The 27,511-nt window shown below is 28.7% G+C and overlaps 3 protein-coding genes across 3 annotated transcripts; 2 read left to right on the plus strand and 1 right to left on the minus strand.

Moving 5' to 3' along the window:
• Window positions 1-1,094: 1,094 nt before the first annotated feature.
• On the minus strand, window positions 1,095-17,621 carry LOC137819370 (cycloartenol synthase-like). Its single transcript, XM_068623190.1, has 18 exons — window positions 17,329-17,621; window positions 17,001-17,186; window positions 15,581-15,670; window positions 15,305-15,499; window positions 15,140-15,224; window positions 14,845-15,011; window positions 12,162-12,350; window positions 11,891-12,004; window positions 11,226-11,348; window positions 10,553-10,675; window positions 9,661-9,759; window positions 9,010-9,066; window positions 8,248-8,294; window positions 7,475-7,618; window positions 6,545-6,722; window positions 3,087-3,167; window positions 2,042-2,125; window positions 1,095-1,293 (listed from the first exon to the last, which is right to left on the minus strand). Exons 1-18 carry the CDS (start codon window positions 17,605-17,607, stop codon window positions 1,183-1,185), a joined length of 2,352 nt encoding a protein of 783 aa, XP_068479291.1. The 5' UTR covers window positions 17,608-17,621; the 3' UTR covers window positions 1,095-1,182.
• A 4,989-nt stretch (window positions 17,622-22,610) lies between these two features.
• On the plus strand, window positions 22,611-23,018 carry LOC137819092 (uncharacterized). The gene has a single exon (XM_068622833.1). The coding sequence runs from the start codon at window positions 22,611-22,613 to the stop codon at window positions 23,016-23,018; it is 408 nt and encodes a 135-aa protein (XP_068478934.1).
• Window positions 23,019-25,292: 2,274 nt separating this feature from the next.
• LOC137819366 (cytochrome P450 81E8-like) lies at window positions 25,293-27,189 on the plus strand. Its single transcript, XM_068623186.1, has 3 exons — window positions 25,293-25,835; window positions 25,955-26,324; window positions 26,431-27,189. The coding sequence occupies exons 1-3, from the start codon at window positions 25,321-25,323 to the stop codon at window positions 27,037-27,039; spliced, it is 1,494 nt and encodes a 497-aa protein (XP_068479287.1). The 5' UTR covers window positions 25,293-25,320; the 3' UTR covers window positions 27,040-27,189.
• The last annotated feature ends 322 nt before the right edge of the window (window positions 27,190-27,511 follow it).

The following is a 27,511-nucleotide window of genomic DNA, read 5'->3' on the forward strand; positions in this document are numbered from 1 at the left end:
GCTGGCCCACACTTACCCGACCTCGAGCCCAATGCGCATGCACCCCCTACAAAACCCACTCACATGCCTAATTCAAATCTGCACACGCCTTCTCATACTTCCAAGGATGAAGTGCCACGTGTCAGGAGCTGCACAAGCATTAATGCTTCCCAAGGTCTCGAGCCCAACACCCATGTGCCCCACCAACAGATTCTTCACCCACCCAATCACCCTCATAAAACGCCCCATTATGAACCTAAGGCAAGGGAGCCACGTAACCACATCACAAAGGGCACAAGTTCCAAGGGTTTTGAACCCAGTGCAGGCACAGAGAACCTACTCACGCCAAACCCTAACGTGCGTGAGGCGCTACCCTCCCCAAACCCTAAAACGACACCCCATTCCCCAAACCCATCTGCGCAAGCGGTGACCCAAGACATTCCTAATAAGCCCAACATGCCTCCTCCAGCCCAACTTCCTTTCGCACCCCAATATCACTACCGAAACACCCCTCCTCACAGCCCAACAAACTCTCAAGTGACCCAAACCCAACCTCCTGACTCTCCAATAGCCCAACTGAACCCGGAGCTTCACTTTGAGGACAAAGTGTCTTCCGCGGCGGATAGTAATGTTAGAGTTGGTCCATACATCAGTACAAGGTCCAGGAAGCAACCCATTTGGATGAAGGATTTTATAATTGGATAGGCCCATGAAGTTTAGGAATGTCTGCCATTATTATGTTGTTTTATTTTAGTTGTTTTATTTTACAATTAAACTGTAAGGCACATGGCCATCTTATGCCCTTAAAAGGGACCAACACTATGAATGAAGGCACAGAAGTTTTTAATTAGCCCTAGTTTTAGCATCACAGTAGTAAAGGTCTAACACTTGATTTTTTAGTACTCAAGTTTTAAGAGAAAGTTGTTTTTATGGTAACTAAGGATTACACCTAAAGGGTTTAAAGGGAACCCTATAAATATGAGATAATCTTGGAACTCTCATAAGGGCAGTAGCCCATACACAAATCCATAACAATACCATTAACAAAAACCAAAGAAGATCAATTAAAAATTTTAAACTAAAAAAAAGTAAAATAAAATGTTAGACGTTAAAAATATACCAAAATAAGTACATGAATTATACGTAATTATACGTATTTCTGTATCTGATACATATCTATTAAACGATGTAATTAAATTAAAATTATTCATGAAATACATGACGTCGGTATTCTCCTAAGGCCCATATAGGAAATATGCTTCTGTATGCCGCAAATGAGATCATGCAATTCTTGTTGAACACTCCCATTATTTCCTGGTGAAAAAACTAAGATTTAAATTTAAAAAGTAAAAGATAAACGATGAAAGGTTAATTACGTATTAATATTAATTTTATCTTTAATAAACTCATGACACAATTATTAAAAACTAAACACATGTTGAATTACATTAACTATCAACAGAATTCAAACAAAATTAACAAAAATAATTTTTTTATTAAAATTAACGTTTTTACTATATTAAAAGAAAAATTGTTAATACTACTAAATCAACTATTTACCCCATTTTTTATTTAAGTTTGCCAAACTTTGTGACAAAAACTACACAAGATATATATAGAAAAAATATATATTAATTTGATGAAAATAAATTAATCACAGGAGAAATAGTTAATTTATCTCTTGAAAATAGGCGAGAATATTAATTTAGTCCATGACATGATAAAATTAAAAAATAAAGAAAAAATTTGTCATTTACTTTAGTTTAATATTAAGAAAGTAGTGACTTAAGTAATAATATTTTATCTCCTGCTGTTGAACAAAAATAAGTTATTTTATACAACTAAAAATTATTATAAACAAATATTTTGAATATAAATTATAAATTATAACTTAAAATTTTAATGAATAACTTATTTAACATATATACCGTATTTAGAAATTATGGTAAATAATTTATATTATGATATATTTTTATTTTTAAATACTGATAATTTATTGAAAGACTAAAATGATAATAAATTAAATTAAACAAGTCATATGAAAATATATTAAGTTATTTACCTGTTGCGGATAGTCACCATTCTCCATCTGTGAATTTATCAAGTACACAGCAGCTTTGTGCAGTGGTGTTGGATCTCTCTCTGCCTGTTACATTATCAAGAACATGGCAACAAGTTATATATTCAACCTCCTAAATAAATAAATAAAAACAGGGTTTTTAGGAAAATTTTGTAGGTTAATTGTCAAGATAAATAAAATCTTAAAAAAAAAATACAAAAATTGGTTGATCGTATCAAATTCACACAATTTTATTGTATTTAAATTAAAATCATTTTAATGTAACATGATTTTTTTAAAATTTTATTCATTTTAATAATTGACCTATAAAATTATTTTATTTTATAAAAAAAATAATATCCAGTAATATTCAATAATTCACTACAAGAAAATCATAAAAAAACTAATTTTTAGACATCAAAGTAATTAGTTGCAATAGTAATTAGATTATAAATTATTTTAAAAACTAAAAAAAAAATTGTTTTCTAAATTAGTTTCTATTATGTTAAATAGTTTCTAAATTGGTATCTAATTTAGCTGTCAAGGTTTTAACTACCAATTATTTAGTTTCTAAATTTGGTAGTCAAAATCTTGGTTGCTAATTAGATACCAATTTATAAACCATCTAACAATAATAGAAACTAATTTAGAAACCAAAAATTTATTTAGTCTCCTAAAGTGATCTCTAATGTAATCACTATAACAACTAATTATTTTTTGTCTGAAAAATTGATTTATATTTCATGATATTTTTTAGGGATTTTCTGTCTAATCAAATTATGACTTTTGAGTATATGTCTTAATAATTTACTAATTTATAAAATTGTCAAATATCCAATTTCATGAGAAATATAACCGGAATATGTTGACAATTTGCCAATTTGCAATCATGACACAGTTATTTAACCATAGAGCAGAATTTTTCTTTATTAAATTTAAAAAGAAAAAATTATCCTACAAGAAATGAAAATGTGTTTGGTGCAATACTGAACTAATTTTTCAACATAATAATGTTATAAATAAAAGAAATTATTAAATTTTCTTATACCTGTCCAGCTTCTATTAGAGCCAGCATAGCCCACCCAGTGTTTACTACATGAGGCTTGTTGCCTTCAAGATTTGTATATACCTGAACAAAAAGAGGTTGCTATATAAATTATCCATGAAAAATCTCACCAACAAAATTTTATATTAAATAAAAATGAATAAAAGGAACAATGTGTAAGAAGAAGTTATCTAGGAACTTTTTATTTTAAAAATTATGTCATGATGATGTAAGTTTGTTTGAGTCATTAATGTTAAATGTCCTAGAGGTCTCTTCTCTAAATAATTAAACAATTTATGCATTTCTTTAGTATAATGTTCTACACCTCTCTATTTAAATATTTTAAATATATATATTCACAACGTGTTTTTATATATTACATATTTTAAGAGTAGTTTTGTTTAAAAAAAATAGGAGTCAGAAAATTATATAAAAATAGTATTTTTCTGTCTAAAAAAATAGGAGCATAAGTTGGCTAAATTTGGGTCTAATTAGGGTTTGACTTTGGAGTCAAAATTTTAATTTGAGGAGTCAACATGTATCCCTCTTCATTAAGGAAGTCAAAATCATACTTGGAGAGTCATGGAGAGAGTGCACACACCCAATCATCTACTAACACGGCTAGACAATCTACAAAGGAGTGTGGAACCTCATAAACCCTTAAAAGTTTGACAATATGCGCAATGTGGGACTTGTTTGAAAATTCACCTTGGAGTTACACTTGCTCTCTTAGTCTCGCATCCTCTAGTGCTTTGAGTGAGAGGAGTTTGTCTACTTATAAATAGAGGTCTACTCCCCTTTGAAGCTCACTTTGAATTGGAATGAGAATTGATGTTGCATTTTCGCATGTCTTCCTGTTCTTCAAAGTCTTGAAAATTGGAGTATTCTTCTCCTAGGTTCTCCACTAAAAGGTGAGTGTCTCGAGTTTTTCTAAGAAATTTGGGAAAAGTTAAAATTTCTTTTTTAAGTCTTTCGCTGTCACTTAGAGGATGCTTCCAACAATTTGGCAGCATGAGCCGGGCTTGGAGGATCTTCAAGAGCTAAGTGGTTCTTCCATTTTTAAATATATATATATATATATATATATATATTATCAGCAAAGAATAAAGTAGATTAAAAAAGAACACTTTAGGGGTGTCCCAACCCTTATACAGAACCACGAAACATCTAGCCTAAAGAGCGTGAAAACAAAAACAAATCAAATCAAGCTCCCTACAAACAACTAACAATAGCCTAAGAGACTAGATGTAGCAGAGGTAAAACAGCTACAACACCAAACTCCTTAGCAGGAGCCCAAGCACACTTTCACATCACAACAGCTTAAAAACACCCCCCTTGCTTGGACCAACAGAAAACCAAAAAAAAGACAAAACCAGCAGGTGTTTATATTCCTTCAGAGACAGCTTTAGAACTATGCATTTTAACTTTTCTAACACCAGCAGAGCTTTGTTAACCTCCACCCAGTCCACCAAATTTAATGGAATTTTGTGATATAGAGCTCCACTAACCTACGGGATAGCTCCTGTGGTCCACCACAATTATCGTAGATAACAACTTCAAAACAAAGCACCAGCATAAAAGCAGAGTTCCCAAATCTCCATCCATGCCACCATTCGGGATAACCTTGCTTAGAACTGCATTATGCCAAACAAATTCCCAGCTTGTTTCCACTAAAAACAGCTTCCTTTGGATCAATCCAACAATACTTCACAGCACACAACTTTCTTCTTATATGTTTGTATGTGTCATGTATGCATCTCCTTAAGTGTAGGTTAGCTTGAAATTTATGAGTTACGTTTCCATATGCTAATTGGTTCAATTTACTTGTTCTAGTCTTGAATCAATGTCATGTTTAGGATGTTTTATTGCATGTTCTTGTCTTTTAATTTCTCTGGCTAGGAAAGACTTGGTATTTAAGAGTATCTATTCTAACCCACCTTTCTTTCCTGTGAGTAAATCTTTTGTGAAATTATTCTTCTTATTTGAATGAAAATGGGTGGTCATTCACCCTCACCGAGTGTGTATGGTAGTATTAGGAACCCATAGGAAGAGATAAATCTAAGGGATGAGGCGAGGAGATTCAGAGAAAATGAAAGAAAAAAGAGAAAAAGACAAACAAAATAAAAGGGATGTTCACTCAGCTAATGAGAAATCAAGAAAGGGCCAAGGGTAAAACATAATGAGGGTTCGGTAGGCAAAGGAATTATATTCATGACCCTCACTTCCAAAGTGAAAGGGTGCTTAGTAGTTACCACACTTATGACTACTATCAATCACCTCCAAGACATCATAGGCCCATAACCTAAACCTTTCTTTCCTAAAGAGCTTAAAGTAAAGATTTTCTTTTTCTTTGGAAAAGAATATGTTGAAGAGTATTTGGATTGGGAAATGAATGTATAGTAGATATTCGAGTGTCACCAGGTAGATCATGAGAGAAGAGTGTCCCTAGCTACATTGAGATTTTAGGGACTAACTATGTAGTAGTGAACATATTTGTTTAGAGACCTTAGGATCCATAACAATCTCCAAATAAGATATTAGAATGAGCTTAGAGCATCTCTTAGGAAGAGACATGTACCCTCATACTATGATAGGGAGTTAATGGATAAACTCTGAAGACTCTAAAAAAAAGAAATGAGTATAGAGAAGTACAAACAGAAAATAGAGTTGTTGCTAATGAGAGCAGGGATTAGAGAGGAGTCTAGAATATCATGGCTATAAGTAGCCTCAATCATGACATTATGGATAGGGTTTAAGTGCTACCTTATACTAATTTGAATGACTTAGTTCAACTATGTGTGAAGGTAGAACAACAACTAAAGAGAAAAACTACTTCTAGGAGAGATAACCCCACCATATTATACCCTAAGAAATATCACAAACCCCACCATATTATACCCTAAGAAATATCACAGGAGGGACAATTACCCTGTCTAAATCTTAGTATGAAGGACCACATAAGGTAAAAGGGAAAGGGGAAAACAAAAACAAAAAAGAAAGAGAAAGAGAAACATAAAAATATAATTATAAGAACTTTATAAGGAGACTAAAACAAACAAAATGAGTCAAGTGTTTCAAGTGTCAAAGAGAACACTACTCTTCTGAGTGTCTTAAAAGCAACACTTTGTGTTGTTGTTTCCTAGTAATGATTGAAAACCTTGACTTTTTCTTAAACTAAAAATTGAACAAAATAAAAAATGATTAAAAGTTATGGAACTAAAATTGAATGAAAGAAAATCTAGAATCAAAACTACATATAATTAAAAATTAAGAAACTATAATTATGAAAGCAAAAACTACAGACTAAAGTTACAGATTTTATAAAATATAACACCTAAAATTATAATTAAACCTACTCTTTGTTGTGACTCAAAAGTTAGAATATCATGTCTAACTATAGTACAAATTTTCCAAGGCATGAACTAATCAAACAAATGTTGATATTAAAATTAGAGACAAACCTTGTTTTGACTTGACAGATAACTCTCTCCCCAGCCACCAGAAGGGAGTTGCTTAGACAGCAAAAACTCAGAAGCTTTTCTGATGTTTGAGCAATCACTGAAACTCCTTCCACTGCTTACCAACCCTTTTACTCCAAACCATGTTCCATAAGTGAAGCAAATTCCCCATGAACCATACCTGTTTAACATTTTATGTTCTTATACTTCTACTTAGCAAATCCTTAATTACACTTTAAATTTTCATTTTACTTTTTAATCTTTCAAAATAATTATTTCCATTCCTTTTAGTTCTGTACAAGCAGTTATGTTTTAAATTGTCTTTTAATAATTCAAGCCATGAACCATTTTTCATTGTGAGGGGTTTTGAATAAACTTTCTATGTAATTTTTTTAGAAGAGAAAAATAAAACAAATTTAGCTTTTGTCTTAGCAATCTGTGAAAATTATTTTATAAAATTTTTCTAAGTTCTTACTTTTAATTTGTGTGTAAATTAATTTTAATTTATAAAAAATTAATTTTGTTCCTTTTACATTTTCTGGTAAAACTTATAGAAATTTTATTTAAACAAACCCTAGATTGACTTCATGAAAAAATTATGAAACTAAATTGAGTTCAAACAAAAAATTATAAATATATTTAAATTCACATTAAAAGTCAAATTCATGAAAGAAAAAAAAATCTGATATTCAATTTTTTTTTAATTCTATATTGGTTAATAAATTTACTTTAAACCCCATTTTTTTTATCCTTTTTATGATATTTTTTTCATGTATTGAATTAGCAAAAATAATCCAAATTCATATTCCATAATTGAAAATTATTTTGTAGTGACACCGAATTGATCCAAATTTAAAAGATAAAAATATAAAATAACATTTTAAATAAAAAATTAGATAAATATAAAAATATAATTTATTTTAAATTTCAAACCATGAGCCGTCTGATGACTGTGTTTTCTGAATAAAGGCAACAGCTTTCTCAACACAGCCTTGTATTTCCTGTGGACGATGTTCAGGATACAATTTCCTAAATAATGTCAAAGCTTCAATCGATGCAGAGGTGCATTCCACGTAACTGTAACATAAAAAAAATATTAATTAAAGAGTCTCGAAAGATTGATAATCCATAAGTAAATGCTCTAAATTACAGTTAAAAAGAGAACTAATATTTTATTAAAACATGGATACTATGAAAAAAGTAAAGAAAAAATAAAGCTTGTAAATTGATACCTTTAATTATATAATTGTTAAACTAATATTTCTCTTAATAAAATAAATATTTGAAATTATGAATAAAGAGATATTAATAAAATCAATTTTAAATAGAAATTATTAAATATTAATCAAATTTAAAAATAAAAATAATTAATCACTATATTAATTAAATTATTTAAATTGATATTTATATTTATCAAAATTTTAAATTTTAATAGAAACTCATTTAAAATCTTAATAATTAAACTAATAATTAGATCTCAATTTAAAAATTATTTTATAATTTTTTATTAATAATAGAAACTATTTTCAATGTTAATAATTTTTTAATTTATAAAATAGTTTTTAATTTAGTTAATAATTAATTGTTTTAGTTTTTAAAATTAATTTTTATTTAATAATTTTTTAGTAAATTATGAATAAAAAATATTAAAAAAATCAGTATTTGAAATTATGGTCATGAATGCAAGACTAATTAAGAGAACTTACGGATAATCGAGAATTATGTCGCCAAATGTTTCAGAGGGATTGATTATCTGACATTACAGACACAAGTTAATAATTATATTTATATACTTTTACTTTTAGTTCAGAAAAAATTAATCATATATATTTTAGGAATGAGTATATACAATATATATAATTTCTTTTCAAACATATAAAAATATAAACAAAATGTATATTGATATATATTTTTTATTTTAACTTTAACAATATTTTAAACTCATAACAAGAGATTTAAAAAAAAAACTAATCTGAAAAAAAAGAGAAAAAAAGAAATTAAAGCAACAAAAAAAAGGAACTAGATAATGAAAATGGACTCTTATGTATATTAGTAAAAAGTAATTGTTCATATTTAACATATAATTAAGACGTAAATATTTAAAATATTTGGTTTAGTATATCTAATTATTTTACTTTTATATAGTGAATAAAATTACATAAAATAATATATTTATTCATAAAAAAGCTATAACACAGCTTAATAACAAATTTTAAGACATGTGTTTTCGGTAGTTTTATAGTATATATAAAGTTTAAGAAAATTATAGAAATCTAATTATTTTATTCCACAACTAATTTTAATATATAGACCTCTAAAAATCATTGGTCACATAAGAAGAAATCAAAAATTATTTCTATAATAATGATGAAAGAGTTGCTCTTAAAAATAATTTAATCTTTATTTTTATATATATATATATTATTATTTTAATTGGATTCTATTGATTTGTTGAGAGACAAGGGTACCTCCATCCAGCTATAAGATCGTGTGAGCTCATACGTTGGAAAGCCTCCATCTTTATTCTACAATGACGTCAAAAAAAAAATTGATTTTAGAAAATTAATTAACGTTATAAATAATAATACCTTCCTTGATTACAATCAAACATAATTTAGTTTAAAACTATTGCTTATATTTTTTTATAACAATGAAAATATTTTACTAAACAAAAAACTAAATTATTACCTTAAAATTTTATGTTTTATCGCATTTTATTGTTATGATTTGCTACTTTTCTTTATTATGACGTTGATACATTAAATTATTTTATATCAAAAGTATTATTATATATATATATTTTGATAAATAAGTTTTTGATATTATTTTGATCTCTTATAAATTTATAAGCATCTACAAATTGATTTTAGAAAGTTTTATAAGATTATGTAAATTATGGAGTTTCTCTATCTTGACTATAATTGCAAATTATTTGAAAGAAAAATGTTTGTTTAACAATCTTTTAAAAATCTACACTTACATTATTACATAACAACCTACTTTAATAATATATATTAAAATTAAAAATTAAAAAATTAAAAATTAAAAATTAAAAAATTAAAAAATTAAAAATAAAACAAATATTATTAAAATAGTAGTATTTGAAATGAGTGTAGCACCTGTAATGAGAGAAGGATATTTACTGCATCATATAATCGATTTGCATCCAACGGCTCACCAACAATCTCTGGTGCCATCTTGGAGAGTAAGAGAACAGCCTGAAAGAAAAATCTACTAATAAAAAAATAAAATAAAAATAATAGATTTTCACTAGGATACTCCTATAATTTCTTTTCCCATTCTCTTATTATAGAAAAAAAATATTATAATATCATATAATCAACTAAAAACTATTCTTTAAAATACTTTTAAACGATATAATTGAGTATAAAAATTAGCAAGAAATAATCTCAAATCATGAATGAGTCCAAATACTTTGTTAAATATTTAGAGATGTACTTTTGATGTGTCCGATTTTAATATATTGAAAACATTAATATATTTTAAATATTAAAAAATATATTTTAAAAATAAATTAGAAAGAGACATTACAAGAAAAACATTAAATATAAATTAATTTTATAGACAAAAAATAATTAGTTGTTATAGTAACTAAATTAGATATCATTTTAAAAACTAATTATTTTGTTTTAATCATTTTGTTATAGTAACTAAATTTTAATCATTTTAAAACATTTTAAAAAAAAACAGTTTCTAAATTAATTTTTATTATTATTAAATAATTTTTAAATTGGTATCTGATTAACAACCAATGTTTTAACTATCAATTATTTTGTTTCTAAATTTGGTAGAAAGTTCCAGATTACTAATTAAATGTCAATTTAAAAATCATTTAACAATAATAAAAATTAATTTAAAAAATAATTCTAATTAGTTTTTAAAATAATTTTTAATTAGTTACTATAATAATTAATTATTTTTATTATTAAAATTTAATTTTTATTTAATGATTTTCTCATGATAACACAAAATCGAAATCATAGATGTTACTTTTAGTCCTTCAGCGGTGCAATCAGAAATGGGCCACCCATTATCTACGGTCGAAAATGGCCAACTGCCTTTTGAAATGTGACGAAACCATTTATTTAGATCACCCGGACAATCTTCTAAAATCTATGGAAAATAAAAAGAAATTTTGATTAAAACAGGGACAAACCAATGCAAAAATTCAATGATAGATGCAAGGAAAAGATTTATTTCACACTCACACTCCACACACAGAATAAAAACATATATTTGACATCACATTATAATAATATTATAATATTTAAAATTAAAAAATAAATTAAACATAATTAAAATATTATTTTATTAGTGTGTGAAGTGTATGTTATTTATTGTTTGTGGTATTAACATATCACTATCCTAGATATAAAATTATCAGGCAATTTTTTCATTCACTTCCATAATTTATGCATGCACCTTCATAAATATTTTAATTTCAAAAGCTACCATTCGACAAAAGATGCATGTTTTTTCCTTTTGGAATTGTGTAATTCGTAAACTTTTGGATCATAATATATTTTCAAACTCAAAAAATACTTTCTAAATTTTAAAATTTAAATAAAAAATTTTAAAGTTTGAAAAATATTTTCTGAATTTAAAAATATATTATAAAATTTGTATTTTGAATTGTATTTTAACTGTGGTATTATTTTATTACCTGTGAATTCTTGATGTATGTATGAGCTTTTCTTAGAGTTGGACCGTATTCTTCTGCTAGGTTAGTTGAAATAATTGCTTGGACAATAAATGCAGTATCCCATAGTTGACTTCCATTGTATCCCTGCAACAAAAACTCATTAATTACATTTTCATTCTACTAATTTAAACTAAACTAATTAGTTCAAATTTTAAAAGTAATTGAATAAAACAAAACATTAATAATATCAAATCTATTATTTATAAACTCAATGCATTATTATATATAATTTTATTATTACATGTACAATTTTTTTTTAACAAAATTATGTACTTCTTCTGTGTCAAAATAGAATTTTATCTATATAACTGAATCCAATCCAACTGAACTTTCGTTCTTGATCATGGTAGTTTAGTTTCAATATTAACCTTTTTTTTATAAAGTTAAACCAATCTAAACTAATGGAAATTAATTAGTTTGAATTTTTTTCTAATCCAACCAAATCAATCTTATTAGTTAAAAGTTAAATTTGAAACATTAGCTTCTTAAAAGACTCAATAGCATAGGGATCAACAATTATGTCCATATAATCCCTAACCATTTTAGAAATTACAATCTGTCCAATTAGAAGAAAAACACCCCTTAATAACTTTGACCATGTGAAAAATGTTGAGTTGTATGCTGACCTTCATTTTGAGACCATCTTCAGCAATCCATAGATAATCATGAATCCTTGGAAGATGTAACTTGAATGCCTCAGAATTTGGATCTTCCACCCAACAACACAGCATATTTAACACCTGAATTATTACCATTGAGAATATAACCAAGTAGTCAGTAGTATTGCTAATGCAAATAAAATGGTGCAAAGTATGTGTTTAGTATTCTAAACTCTTACTCAAAAGGGTAGAAAATAAAAGAACAAAACATGAATTCTTGTACACTCTCAACAATTACCTTGTTTACAGGACCTAAGCAAATATAATGACTAGTCTCATCTTCATAATGTATACGCTCCATTACATTCCTAAGAGCCTTTTCTCTCAACTTATTGCCTGGAAAATGCATCAAAATAGGCTCAATGATGTTGTGTAGAGTTCCCCAGAGAATATCCTGCACATGTGAGTGAGGATAGTACAAGTCTTCCTGCATAAGACGAAGGTATCAGAGCAATTTAATTAGTTGCTGTTGAACACACATATATATATATAAAAAGAAGTTGTGTTCTGATTTTACTTTTTAGAGATGTAAAGTCTTTCACGTGTTTTTGGCTAATAGCTTAAACATTAAGGAGTGTTTTGTCCACAAGGTTTATTTTCAATAGACAAAAACTCTTATAATCTTTACAATTCCAAACTATAATAGTAATTTATAGATACTTTTATCTTGATGTTAAAACAATTTTTGAAAGATAAAAAGGTGATAATTTATTTTTAAATTTGATAATATACCGGTTGGAGTTGAATGACCCATGTCACTCAACATCTTTGATCGACCGATCGGGTAATCAATCACATTAAAGAACAAACTAATAATAAATCAGGGTAACCTCCATACAAATGAGGGTCACATTCCACCAAATTCGGGTATTGTATCGGGAAATCAGGGAATCTCCCTACCTAGAAATCAGTTAACACTGATATTTGATAGATTCGGTCAATCACAACAAAGGGCTCATGACCAAATACGATAAAGAAACCGTCTACAGAGGAGTAAGACACAATTTTAATCAGTTCTTAATATACACTCTGAATACTGAGTACTTACTTGATCTTTAGAGTACCTTTTTAAGGAAGGCGTCTTAGAATATTAAAGTGCAAGGGAGTTATCGAATGAAACCTCAGTAATGTACAACCAATTTTATGTACTATTTAGACTCACTTTGTCTATACAAATACAGATAATATATCAAAAGATGTTATTAATATGATATTTTCACAACTACCGTCAAAACTTTCAAGAAAGTTGACCAGGACATAAAATCTATATGAATATCTAACAGAGGTTATAGACAGAACGAGAACCATCATAGAAAGTGTGATACCCCTACTTACTATATAAGTTAAAAATTTAGTCGATATAAATAAAAAGTGACATTATTCTTTCAAGCATAGTTGAGATCAACATATTTAATTGATTAAATTATAAGTTTGAATAAAATATTATATAATTAGATTATTTTTAATTTGGTCCTGATTTAAAGAGTTTTTATAGAAATAAAATGGTATAAGAAAATTATAGAGTGAGTTATTTTTCAATTTATTACAAAAGCTTATGATTTTTTTTTTTCTTTAAATTCTTGGAGAACTTAGATCGAGAGAAACCAATTCTAGTAATAATTCACTTTGAAGATGTCTTTAATATAGGCATCATCCTAAATGAATCCAACCATAAATATAATTATAACTAATGGAGATGTACATCATAGAGATGGAAACATTGTCCTACATCTGTGGGAAGGTGAAACCTCCAAGAGAAGAATATGAGGTTTAGGGTTTAGGGTTTAACATGTGAGATTCAACGACTCCTTCTTAACATTGACACTCCTTGTCTTTTATGACACCACCAACAACAATACATTATTTTGTTTTGTGTTGTGATTTGTTGGTTGAGTTTTTTTCCTAGGTTAAATACTAGGTTCCAAATTGGTTTGTTCCATATGAGATTTGACCTCATATATGAATTTAATATATGAATTAAGCAGATTAAGTTGTGGTTGTTGTACGCTGTGATTTTAACTAAACTTTGAATTAGATTTCATCTTGTAGAATTTGAATCCCAAATTGATGTTATTTACTAATATGGATGAAAAAACAGTTCAGACCTGACGAGCAGGATTGATATTTTCAACTATCAACTAAACATGTTAGAGGCAAGACAAAACATGACTAACTCGTCAAGTAACTTTTCTTAAATTAAAAATAAAAATAAAAATAGTTAAAAAGATTAATTTTTTAGTATTATATTATTTGAAAGATTAAAAAATATAATAATATTATAAATTCAATCATTAAGATTTATAAATTAAATTTCAATTATTAATTATAATAAAATAATTTGAGACATAAATATAATAATCTTTTTAATTTATCAAATCAGTGACATTGATTAATCGATTAAAGACTTAGAAAATATTTCTAATATAAAATGTACTTTTAATATATATATATATATATATTAAAACAATTTTTTAAAGAAGGATTAACGATGAAATTTACAAGACAATTAACCTTCCAATTTTGTAACCCAAATTTAATAATAAATTCAAAGTTGTTTTGCATGACGAAGACACTTAAGATATGTATTTATCTAATTAAGGTTACATTTCTTGTGGTTAAATTACTATTAAATATAATAAAAATAACTTAGTTATTAAACTTTACTATTAATATAATTGCTAACAACTAAATCATTAATAATAGCTTATTTATAAAATATTCAAATATATATTGATACGTATAAAAACAAATATTTAACTTTAATTAATAATTTTATACTTTATAAAGTAAGACAAGTATCATGAAAACTAATATTAAAAATAAATTAAACAATGTAAAAAAATGTTACACATAATATATTAACAAGTAATGATACCTAACAACAATCCCTAGACTAGATATTATCTAATAATAAAACTAACCTTTGCACACAAATTACGAGCCTGATCCCAGTCTATATCCGCATAAGGTATGGTATAAAGCTCTTTTCTCAAAGACAAAACCATAGGCGTGATTGAACCAACAAATCTCTTCGCATATAAGTACGACATTGGCAAATACACCATCCTGCAGTGATTCCACATCCTTCCTGTCAAACACATAATCTTTCAAATAATTTATATAAGGCTTCATCCTAAATGATTCTCATTTATTTATTTTTTATTATTGATAAAAAAAAAATCTTTCAAATGAACCATCGTTTTCAAACGGTGTAACCTGGATGAAATGGAAGCATGTATGGAAGGAGCCATACTTCAGGGGGTAAAGGATTATTTCCTGACCATTCATACACTCCAAGGACCTATATAATAATTCCCACAATAAAATTATCAAATATAAATATATGTATAATTATTAAATTAAGGGCAGTAGTATATTAACTGAAAGCCACATCTTCCCCCACGATGTTATAAAAGTGGCTCCACCATGCCTTTGAATCCAGTCACGTGCAATCGTCATTTCCCTTTGTGCTCCACTTGCTCCCTCACCAAGCAGTCTCAGAGCAACATAAGTCAGAACAGAGCCAAACATTGTGCTTGAACCTTCAATATGCAAACCCCACCCACCATCCTCGTTCTGCAGTTACATTTTTAACCAAATAGGACTTTGGTTGGAGAAGCGCGTAAATTTCAGGGAAGGAGGATCTGAAGTTCTTACTTGATGATTATAGATGAAACGCCGAATTTCCTTTCTGTGCTCTTCTGTTAAGACTGAATTCACCGCCCCGCTGATATACAGAGCAATTATCTATTAAGTAAATAGCGCCGTTAGGTATGTAAGAGAATGATTCCCAAAACTAAAATTTAGGAATTTTAAGAATATATATGTATATATACAAAAATATACTTCCATAAAAGATTTATAAGAAAAAAAAAACTAAATTCATTCTTATTTTGATTTTTATATGTGTGTTAAATATGTTTTCATTCCTATTCCTATATTATGTGAAATTAATTTTTATTTTTAATTTAAATTTTAAATTTTCTGATTACTTATAACAAGAAAACTATTTAAATAGATTTTTATTAGTGTTTGTTTTTTACATAATAAAATAATTTTTAATGTGAATTGTATTATAATATTATAACACATGTCTTTTTTAAGTGTCTACATGAAATATTTTAACATCCTAGTTCTTACTAAAAACATGATTTGTCACGTAAAAAAAACTGACAATGACTCATTTCAATAATTTTTTTAATACAAGTACCCTATGTTTAAAGTTTGAACTAAAAATAAAAATTAATTTTATGTAAAAATAGAGAGACGAAAAACGTGTATATAAGTTATTCCATTTTAAGAATAATTCATTCTATTGTTTTAAGTCTTGTAAAAAAGTTTGTACAAACCTATTAAAAACATCTTCAACAAAAATACTTAAATACTTGTAATAAAAAAATTATTAGAACAAATTCTTATCAGTGTTTTCTTTATGTAACAAACTATTTTAGTATAAATTGTATTACAATATTATAACATCCATGAGTCAGCATGAAATATTCAAATATCATAGTTCACACTAAAAATTTGTCAAAGTAAAAAAACTACTACAAGTATTTAAGAGGTTTAAAGTTTGAATAAAGAACGAAAACCAATTTCGCATGAAAAATAGAAGGACAAAAACATATTTAACCTAATTAATATATATATATATATGAGTTAATTTAATTTTAAGAATATTTCATTTTATCTTTTCAAGTCTTGGAAAAAAGTTTGTATAAAGCTATTGAAACATCTTCAACATAAATTTATTAATACTAAACCAAAGGAAAACACTACTAACTGCATGTTTTAACCATACTAATTAAAAACATCTTCAACATAAATTTCTTAATACTAAACCAAAGGAAAACACTAACTACATGTTATAATTTTCGTAAATCTTTCTAATGAGAAAAAAAAGGAACTGGAGTATTTATGGACTAAAATTAGTTTGTTTATAAATTAAAATAATTAAACAAGTTAATATAGATGAACTAATTTTATCTTATAAAAAACAATTTAAATGTCTTTTCTTAAAAATATTAATTGAAAAATTTGTTCATTCATTCCATAAATTTGATAAGCCATAACTTACCAGAGAAGGAATCATGAACATGGGACCTCCATAATCACCTGGCCAGTGTCCATCGTGACTCTGAAGAGTTGAAAGGAAACTCGTTGCTCTTCGTAACGTTCTCGTCACGACCTCTTCAGTTACATCCTCGGTGCCTTCAACTTCCACTTTGGGCAAGACTTCGTGCATCGGGTTCTCTTCCGCAAACTAAAATTTTCAACAAGAGAGATGAACTATCATTCAACGAAATCAATTTTGGGGAAATGATTTTACCAGAACGAGCGCGTTCATGTTATTTCAAAAACAACTTGTGAAATTTTGGAGAATTGATTCTTGAAATAGAAGGAACCTGCATGCGCAAAAGTAAATCGGCGCTCTGTTTCTGAGTGGAGCGGTTATGGTGGAAACTGTGGCGAGCGTTTTCGATTTGGAGGAGTTGTTGCGGTGGCTGAGGCGTCGGATCGAACTCCCAGACCTGTCTTCCAAGGTGATTGTTGCGTGTTCGAAGCCATGGACTCTCTCCCTCTGCGACCTTCAGCTTCCACATTTTCCCCAAAAAGAAAAAGGAACCACAACTAGTGTGCTCTGCCACTTGCAGATGAAGTGATGAATCAAATGAAATGATCATTCAGCAATTAATACAAGTTTTTCATGCTACTATAAATTAATTTATAAATAGTAGTTACTTATGAGGAATTTTAGAACATAAAAAAAGTTGATTTTCGTATAAATTAAAATTTGAAAATAAAATTTTAAAGAAGTGATAGACCAATAATTTTATAATAAGTTAATTTTAATTTATGGATAATTTTTTTTATTTTTTTAATATCCTTATGAAGAAGTTTGTCAAAAATAATTTTTAGTTTTAAAATAACATTATTTTTTAATAATTTCACTTGCATTCACTAAAGTCATAATAAACGAAACTCACACACCCTTCAATTTTAAAATAAACATTTTCAATAATTTTCAAATGCATATTTACCTTATTTGTGTTTTTATTAAAATAATACCCTCTTTATCGTTTTTAAAGAGATAACCACCTTTCTTATATTTTTAATAAATGATAAAGGAACACTTAATTTCCTTTATAAGAAAATAAATTTTTATATATTTTAAATTTTTTATAAATTAAAACTTTTTTTTTGTAGTTTTTTATTAAATTTCAATCAATATGATATTTTTAAATGAAATATCATTAATGTCAATTTGTGCATAACGGATAGTTGTTCTTAATTCTCTCTAATTTCTTTTTCTTTGAAGATTAATCTAGAACAACCTTAAGAGTTGGTTTAACCTCTCCTTAACAAGAAGAGTTGGTCAAAGTTCTCTTCACTTTCACCAAAATCGTTTTACTTCCTCCTCCATCATTCATGGTTTTTTACATCAACTCGTCCATTGGAGCGTGCTTCAACATCATCTAGCACTTCTCCTTCAAGGTTTCAGGAATTGGAGCAAAAGATAATTGCATCAAGTGGTATTTAGAGTCATTCCACGGTCCAATATCATATCATTCTCCAACTAAGTCAATTTTTTTTCTCAAATTGTTGTGTTTTGTTCATCATTTTGTATAGTTCATCACCGTTTTGCTTTGTTTTAGTTCATTTCCACAGTTTAATTGTTGTGTTTAACCATTTAATCGATTTATTTTACAATCTAATCGTTTCAAATTTCATAAATTTGTTCTTGAATCGCTCATGTCACATATACATATGACTCTTGTTGTTTTGTGTTGTTCATACATCAATTTTTATAATAATAATAATAATAATCCGTATGTAATGTTCACTTTACCAATGAATAAAAATTCGTGAATAATATCCCGTATGTAATGTTGAATTTACTCAGAATCTGTATATGTAATAATTTGTGGATAACATTGAAATTTATTGTAATGAAAGATTACTTGGTATAAGTTCTCTTCCATCTAGCGAAGTTTAATGATTAATATGATACTGTTTTGGATAATACTTGTTGAAATATGTAATGGGGATCAAATTAATTTTTTGAACGCCAATTAATGCTCTAAATGTTTAATTTCGGAGATGGTTGGTGTTCCTAATAGGGAGAGTTGAAACTTACTACTAAAGTTTGTTAGGATTGGGTTGATAATAGTTGGTCTTTATGCCATCTTCCATCTAATATGCATGGTCTGGATAAGCTGAAAAAGTGTCTAGCTAGATTAATATTTTATGTTAAATAGTTATATTTTCATTGGTCATCTCGATCTAGATAAATATTGAGACTTCTTTCGGTATGTTCAATATAATTCCACATCGTTTATGAGTTAGGCTTAAAGTTCACTCCGTAATATAGTATTAGAGTCATTTCAAGCCTATTGCTTGTTGGGCTTATCAGGTCAACCGCTATCAGACCGTTATCAGACCACCCATAATATGTTGTCCCACGCACGAGCTGTCACTCTCGGCGTAAGGGGGTGTGTTGGAGATCCCACATCGACTAAAGATGAGAATATTTCATTGTATATAAGTGGGTGCAAACCCTCAACCCATGAACCTTCGTAATAAAGCGGTTTATATACACTCATTTCTCTGTTAACCCACCAAAATTAAAATAGTAATTTTAATCTAAACAATCTAATTTTTGCATATTTTTTCCTTTAAATAATCTCTCTCAAATTTACTTTCTAATACAAATTAAGCATTAAAGACTATCGTTTTAGCTTTCAAAGTTGTATTTTTTTTCCACTTGTTGACCACTTAAGGTCTAAAAGACTTGCCACATTTTCCTATGGATGTTTACAAAACTGGTGACAAAGTCTTCCTCATGTTATCATTTTTTCAAAGGGATGTTTATAATTGGTAGCACAGTTGCCATTTGTGATCATTTTTCAGTAGACTTGTGATGTTTTCCAATGTAATTTTCACTACGTTAAGAATTTGGTGGTCTTTTCTCAGTCAACACCTTATCGTGGTGGAAAATTGAAAAACACTTGCAATGTTTGTATTTATGATGAACAAGAATTTCCACCAAAGACATGAACGTAAATGGACGACTTAAGAGTCAGAATTAATGGCTTATAAGCTTTGAGCACTTTCCATTTCTTAGCTTTTAGGAAGATTGCCACTACCACTCCTAGACTAGTGCAAGTCTTCTCAATAATTGGAGAGATATTTATGTAATTAACACTAATATTTTTTATTATTAATGTTGTCATCTTTTTATTTGACAATTCTATCCTTCATGAGAGGATATATTTTTTTAAGTAACTGGCTTCATTGTCTCCATATATAACTTTCTAGTCTTTCAATCAAAAATAATATCTAACTTTTTCACATAAAATAATATAAAATCTTAGTAGCAATAGATCTGAATTTGAGATAATTTTTTTATAATCAATGTTAGTGTAATTTTTCTATTTTATTATTTTATCCTTAGTAAAGAGGGATATATATATATATATGTTTTAGTAACTATCTATTTGTCTCCAAATATAATTTATAACCTTTCCATTTACTATAAGAATAAATGGTTTCTTCAAAAGTTATTTACCAAGATGTTAATATAATCTCAGGAATAGATTTAAATAATAAAAGTTTTTTAAATCTTTATTAAGTTTCAATTATTTATTTTAAAACCTTCAAAAAAATACACTAGATTTTTCCAAAATATAGTAAATAAATAATTTTAAAATATTTTTTTTAAATAAATAATTAAAAAATATAATTTTAGAATAATTTATTTTATTTTTTTCTTAGTTTTCCTCTTTCTGTTGTAGGAAACTCCAAATCTCCTTTTCCTCTTTCTCTTCTTCAAAATCCATAAATCCTAACTCTCATTGCATTGCACCATTGCACCTACATCTTTTTATCATCACATATGACCTCACCTCGCAAATTTTAGCTTTTCTTGAAAAACAAAATATTTCAACCAATTGTTTATTAAAACCAATAGATTAAAATTTTAATCAGAAACCCTGTTACAAATATAAATCAATTATATCTAAAAAAACAATTGTTTCAAATTTTAATAAAATGTATCAGAGTAAAAGATTAACCAATTCTTTACAAAATTAATTGATTAAAAAAGAGAGACAATCAATACGTAGAAAATTAAAAAATAGTAAAAACAAAAATATACAACAACACAAGTATTTTTATACTAGTTCACTTTTTTTTAGGAGCTATATCCAGTTATCACTTCCCACTGATGGTTTTCACTAATCACACAAAATCTTGTACAAAGAACAATTATGTTTAACAATTTTGAACCCTAAAAAGATTATTTATAGCCCTATAACACTCTACTACAGATTATAACACTATTGCACTGCAATTCAATTCAAATACAAGTAAAGAAAGAACAATGGAATGAAACCACCTGACAGAAAAACTATAGATACTCACCTTGGATTTTTGGTTATCCAACATGACCGTGAATCCTTCATAGAACAAGACTATGAAACAAGATTTCCAAGGATTAAATAAAAACTTCACAAGCTTTGTGTAACACATCACAAGAATGTTTTCTCAAATTCAGATTCGAAAATTGTTCTATTTGAAGGTTCTAGCAACTTATTTCACTACAAGAAAATTATTAATTAGAAATCAACTTTAGAAACTAAAAATAATAAGTTGCTATAGTGACCAAATTATAGATCATTTTGGAGACTTTTTTTTTTTAGTTTCTAAATTGGTTTCTATTATTGTTAAATGGTTTATAAATTGGTATTTAATTGGCTACCAGGTTTTTCCTACCAAATTTAAAATCTGAATAATTGGTAGTTAAAACCTTCGTAGCTAATTAGATACCAATTTAAAAATCATTTAACAATAATAGAAACTAATTTAGAAACCAAAATTTTTTTTAGTCTCCAAAATGGTCTCTAATTTGGTCACTATAGCAACTAATTATTTTTTGTCTCTAAAATTATTTTCTATTTAATGATTTTCTTGTAGTGTTTATAAATTTTGACAAACAACAAAACTAATTAAAAACATAGTTGTCAAAATCAATCATTAAAGCACGAACTAATAGTTAATTTCACTTAAAGTGAAATTAGTAGTATAATTCATTTTTTTAAACATGTTAAAAACTTCAAGTGAAAAAACGCACTTTATTGAACACATGAAAACTTAATTTTTAACAGATTAAAACTTTTCTGAGAACTGGATGTACCTCTTGGTAAAAAGTGAACAAGTATAAAACTTTTTATGTTGATTTTTCTATTCCTTATCTCTTTTAAATCTGTTATGCTTTGATTTTAATAATTGTTGATAAAAACAACCGATTGTTTCGCAAAAACAACTGGTTTATTTTTTGGAATCATATTAAAAACATATTTGTTTTTGGCTGAACTGATTTCTCCTTCATTGATTTCTCATTGGCTTTCAATCTACCTTCAATATTTGCAAAAATCTTTCATAAACAATTCACCCCCTCTTGTTTAAGGCCTACAATTCTAACAATTGGCATCAAGAGCTAGGTTCTTGAAAGTTATTCAAGTTTTTTATTCTAAAATCTTTTTCATGGCTGAAAAACTACCCTTTGAGGAGGGTGCATCTATTAACAGACCACCTCTATTTTGTGGTTTGAATTAACAGTTTTGGAAGGTAAGAATGAAGGTCTTTATAGAATCAATAGATAGAGGAATTTGTGATGCAATTGAATATGGTCATTTTATTCCAAAAGTTGAAAAAGATAATGTTTCTGTTGAAAAACCTTGGTCCCAATGAATTGAGTCTGAAAGAAAAAAAGGCTAAGTTTGATTGCATTGCTAAGAATATCATAACATATGCTTTAAATTCTGATGAGTTTTTCAGGGTATCACAATGTACTTCAACTAAAGAAATGTTGGATATTCTTGAAGTTACTCATGAAAGAAATAATGGTGTAAAGAGAGCAAGAAAGCATGTTCTTATTCAAGAGTATGAGATGTTCAGAATGCAAAAAGGGGAGACCATTGCTAATGTTCAAAAGAGGTTCACTCATATTGTCAACCATCTCATCAGCTTAGACAAAACCTTTGAAAGGAAGAAACTCAATATCAAGATCCTCAAGTGTCCTGACAGATCTTGACAGCCTAAAGTCACAACCATCTCTAAATAAAAAGATTTAACATCCTTGACAACAGCTTCACTATTTGGAAAGCTAAGAGAACACGAATAGGAGATGAATAGGCTTAATAGGAGATGAATAGGCTTAATGTAAGTCCTTGTCTGGCTTATGCTTTTTCTACTAAGGCCATCTTCCTTCTGCTTCACACTTGACAAAAAAACCTCTTTGACTAGGCCTAAGATCAATGTAACTAGGACAGGTATGAAAACAAAAAGATAAAAAAAAACAAGGGATCTATTCATTCCTTACTACCTACAAAGGTCCTTCAAAACTTAAAACAACTACCTTACCCTCTCAACACTCCTACTCAATCCAGACGTGCTTTAGAACTTAAGAAACCCACTCCCTATATCTAAGATACAAATGCTACATCGAATATAACCCATTCAAAGGATATAGAATCCAGTCAGAGAACGAACAATTGAACACAAAAAATTCCTTTTCATCAATGACCAAACTTGTAATTATGCTAAACAAAAAATTTCTTCAACATCCACCATCCCATTTCTAAAAAATGCACCATTCCCATGGCTCCAGATGCTCCATATCATTGCTACCCAGACACCTTCCAAACACGGTTCTTCTTGGCATTAAACTGTGACAAGTTAAACTAAAGCAGAAAAACTTTAAGGTCATTATGATACACTTTTTGTGTCCCTACCCACATGAAAACCTTTGCCCACACCTGAAAAGCAATCTTACATTCAACAAAAAGATAGTGACCAATTTCCTCAACCAAATTACATAGAGAACACAACTTAGATGGTAGAGAAATTCCTCTTCTATACTAAGATTCACTCTTGTAGGGATCTTTCCCATAAGGGTCCTCCACGCAAGGGTAATAGCATTAGGGTCACTTTGATAGTCCATAAGGTTTCCATTGCTAAACACAACACTGAGGAGCAACTTTTAGTATGTTGTTGCTTTATTTTTTGTATTGTAATAAGTTATATATGTACAAATTTTGGCTAAGAACTAGATCTTTTTTACGTGAATTAGAATATCCAAGTATTCTCATTTATATTATTCTTTATTGTAATTCTTTATTGCTGATTAAAAAAAACACCGAGTTAGTAAATTTTTATATCACTTCGTATGGAGATTGGACAGAGAATCCCCTAACAAAAAACCATATCCTGGGAGTCACTTGACATTATTCAAATCCACATATAATTGGTTCATTTGCTCTCTTTCCCATTCTTCAATCCAAATTTCAAGACAAACTGACCATACTCCAACCTGCTAGATCACTTTTCCCTTTGTCATTAGATAGAAGATACAATCTTGGATACTTTTGTTTCAGCGCTTCAGTTCGTAACTAAATATCTTTCCAAAAAAGAATTACAGTATATAAATGAATCAAATACTAAATATAAATACTAAGGTGTAAAAAAGAGTTATAGATATAAATCTTATAGGATTGTGGTTGTGAAGATCTTAATTTGATCATTTGTGATATTGCAAACTCTAAAGCTAAAGATGATTTTGGATTGTTGACAAAGCTCTAATGTGAAAGCCTTAACTATCAATCCTCAATCACAAAGCATATTCGAAAAATTACGTGAATAATGTACCTGCAATTAATTCCAATTTTCACTGGTAAGAGAACCTGTATTTAACTACAAGTTCATGATTCAAGGATTCGAAGTAAAGTTGTAATTGGAAATTTTGAGATTTTAATAATTACGAATTATGCACCATATGTTGCATTTTCTAAAAGATATTGAAAATTAAAATCACTAAAATCCTTTTCACATTTTGTATGCCACGAGGTAGATTGAATAATACAATAAAAAGAAATCTGAGTAGAGGTGCTACTCATAATTGCACAACGTGAAGTCAATAATCGCTACCAGTGTATTGCTGGGATCTCATGCATGTTTAACGTGTACCTAATTCTCTTGTCTGTTCTTATTATAGTTGCATCTATTAAAAGTAAAAATTTAAAAATTAAAATGGTTAAAATACTATTTGTATTTATTATGTGACAGGATAGATTAAATAGTTAGGTAATAATGAAATCTGAGTACACCCTTGCTTGCACCACTTTATGATTATTTTATAAACCTCAACTACAATATTATTTGCCATGCACCACTTTATTATTATTTTATATACCTCAAATTCAATGTTATTTGCCACCTAATTTGAACAGCCATTTTTTCTTGACTTTTGTTTTTCCAGCTTACCATTTTTATGCCTATATAAACTCACATGCATGGAAATCAAAAACATAAAAATCAATAGCAGAATAGCACAAGCAATGGCTCTTTTGTATTTGGCTTTGCTAATTCTTCTGTTTCTGTTCTCTCTTAAGCTCTTCTTCAAAACAAGAACATTCAGAAACCTTCCACCAGGGCCATTCTCTTACCCTATAGTCGGAAATCTCTTGCAACTCAAACAGCCTTTCCACCGCACTTTCACTCAATTGTCGCAAAAATACGGCCAAGTCTTCTCTCTCTGGTTCGGTTCCCGTCTCGTGGTGGTCGTTTGTTCACAGTCTGCGGTGCAAGAATGCTGTACCAAAAACGACATCGTCTTGGCCAACCGACCTCACTTTCTCTTTGGCAAGTACATCAGCTACGACAACAGCACCATCCTTCACTCCTCCTACGGCGACCATTGGCGCCATCTTCGCCGCATCTTGGCGCTCGAAGTTGTCTCAACCAACCGTTTAAACTCCTTCTACCATGTTCGTAGGGGCGAGATCATGAGGCTCGTGCAAAAGCTCTCTCACCTTTCACACAACGACTTCACCAAAGTGGATCTTAAATCCATGTGAGTCAGTTCTTTATCAAACATCCTTACACCATGTTTTCAAATATATTGTAATGTTTTATCAAATTACACATTACTCTTACATTAGCATTGTGTCTGAATAACATTTTTATATTAAGGTTCATGGAAACGGCGTTTAACACTATGACGAGAATAGTGGCGGGAAAGAGATTATTCGGCGACGATTGTGACGTGAATGATGTGCAGAAAGCAAAGCAATTCCAAGATATCCTTAAAGAGTTGGTGACATTAGCCGGAGTAAATAACCGCGGAGACTTCTTGCCTTTTGTGAGGTTGTTTGATTTTGATAATTTAGAGAAAAGGTTAAAGGGGATTGGTAAGAGAACCGATGCATTCTTACAAGAACTCATTGACGAACATCGCAGTAGTGGAAATTACAGTGGCAATACTATGATAGGTCACCTCCTTGCTCTACAACGATCACAACCTGAACAATACACTGATCAAATCATCAAAGGACTTTCTCTGGTAATTAGTTATTTCTTTGTTTAGAGTAAAAACAAACGAAACTAAAAAGAAGGATCTGTTTCCTTATGTGGTATATTGATACTTTTTTTTTTTTTGGATTTTACAGAGCTTGCTACTTGCTGGAACAGATACATCAGCTTTAACTTTAGAATGGGCAATGGCTAATTTATTAAACCACCCAGAAGTTATAAAGAAGGCAAAGAATGATATAGACACTTATGTTGGAGCAGATCGTCTGGTAGAGGAATCTGACATGTCAAAACTCCCTTACATTCAATGCATTGTTTACGAGACACTTCGATTGCACCCTGCAGCTCCAATTTGGTCACCACATTTGTCTTCTGAAGATTGCAGCATAGGAAAATATAATCTCCCAAAAGACACAATTGTGTTGGTGAATGCTTGGGCTGTTCATACAGATCCAAAAATGTGGAGTGATCCAACACAGTTTAAGCCTGAAAGGTTTGAGGATGAAAGTGAAGTAAGTAGGTTACTTTCATTTGGGTTAGGGAGAAGGGCTTGTCCTGGATCAAACTTGGCTCAACGTACAGTGAGTTTATCTGTTGCCTTATTGCTTCAATGCTTTGATTGGAAACGAATTGGCAAGGAACAAGTTGATATGTCTGAAGCAAATGGAATTACCATTTCTAGAATAAATCCTTTGGAAGTTATGTGCAAACTTCGCCAAACACCCCTAGTTAAAGATAACTACTGATTTATGGTGTTATTTTATGTAATGTTTGGGGAATAAATATGTGATATATGTCATAAGTTCTAGTTTTACAATAAATTCTTATTTTCTTTATATTATGTAATGATTATTTAATGGGTTGAAAATAAATATGCGTTTCCATTGAATGTGATATGTCATAAGTTCTGATTTATATAGTGTTATTTAAAGAATAAACATAATGTAATGTTTGGAGAATAAGTATGTCTACATAAACATATTCTTCTTTATTGAATGTGATATGTTTTAAGTTCTAGTTTCCCAATAATTTCTTTATATTATTTAATGTAGTAATTGTTTTGATTTTTTTTTTATCAGAAAAAAATTAAATAAATTAAAAGTACACTTTAGTTGTCCAACCCTTATACAAACCAACAACAATTACAACATAAGAATAAAAATAAAGATACTACATCCCTAATCTTTCCAACACAGCTTGGGTTTATAGTAGTAAACG

This window comes from Phaseolus vulgaris, chromosome 10, assembly GCF_000499845.2.
Source record: "Phaseolus vulgaris cultivar G19833 chromosome 10, P. vulgaris v2.0, whole genome shotgun sequence".
In the NCBI taxonomy this organism is placed as follows: Eukaryota; Viridiplantae; Streptophyta; class Magnoliopsida; order Fabales; family Fabaceae; genus Phaseolus; species Phaseolus vulgaris.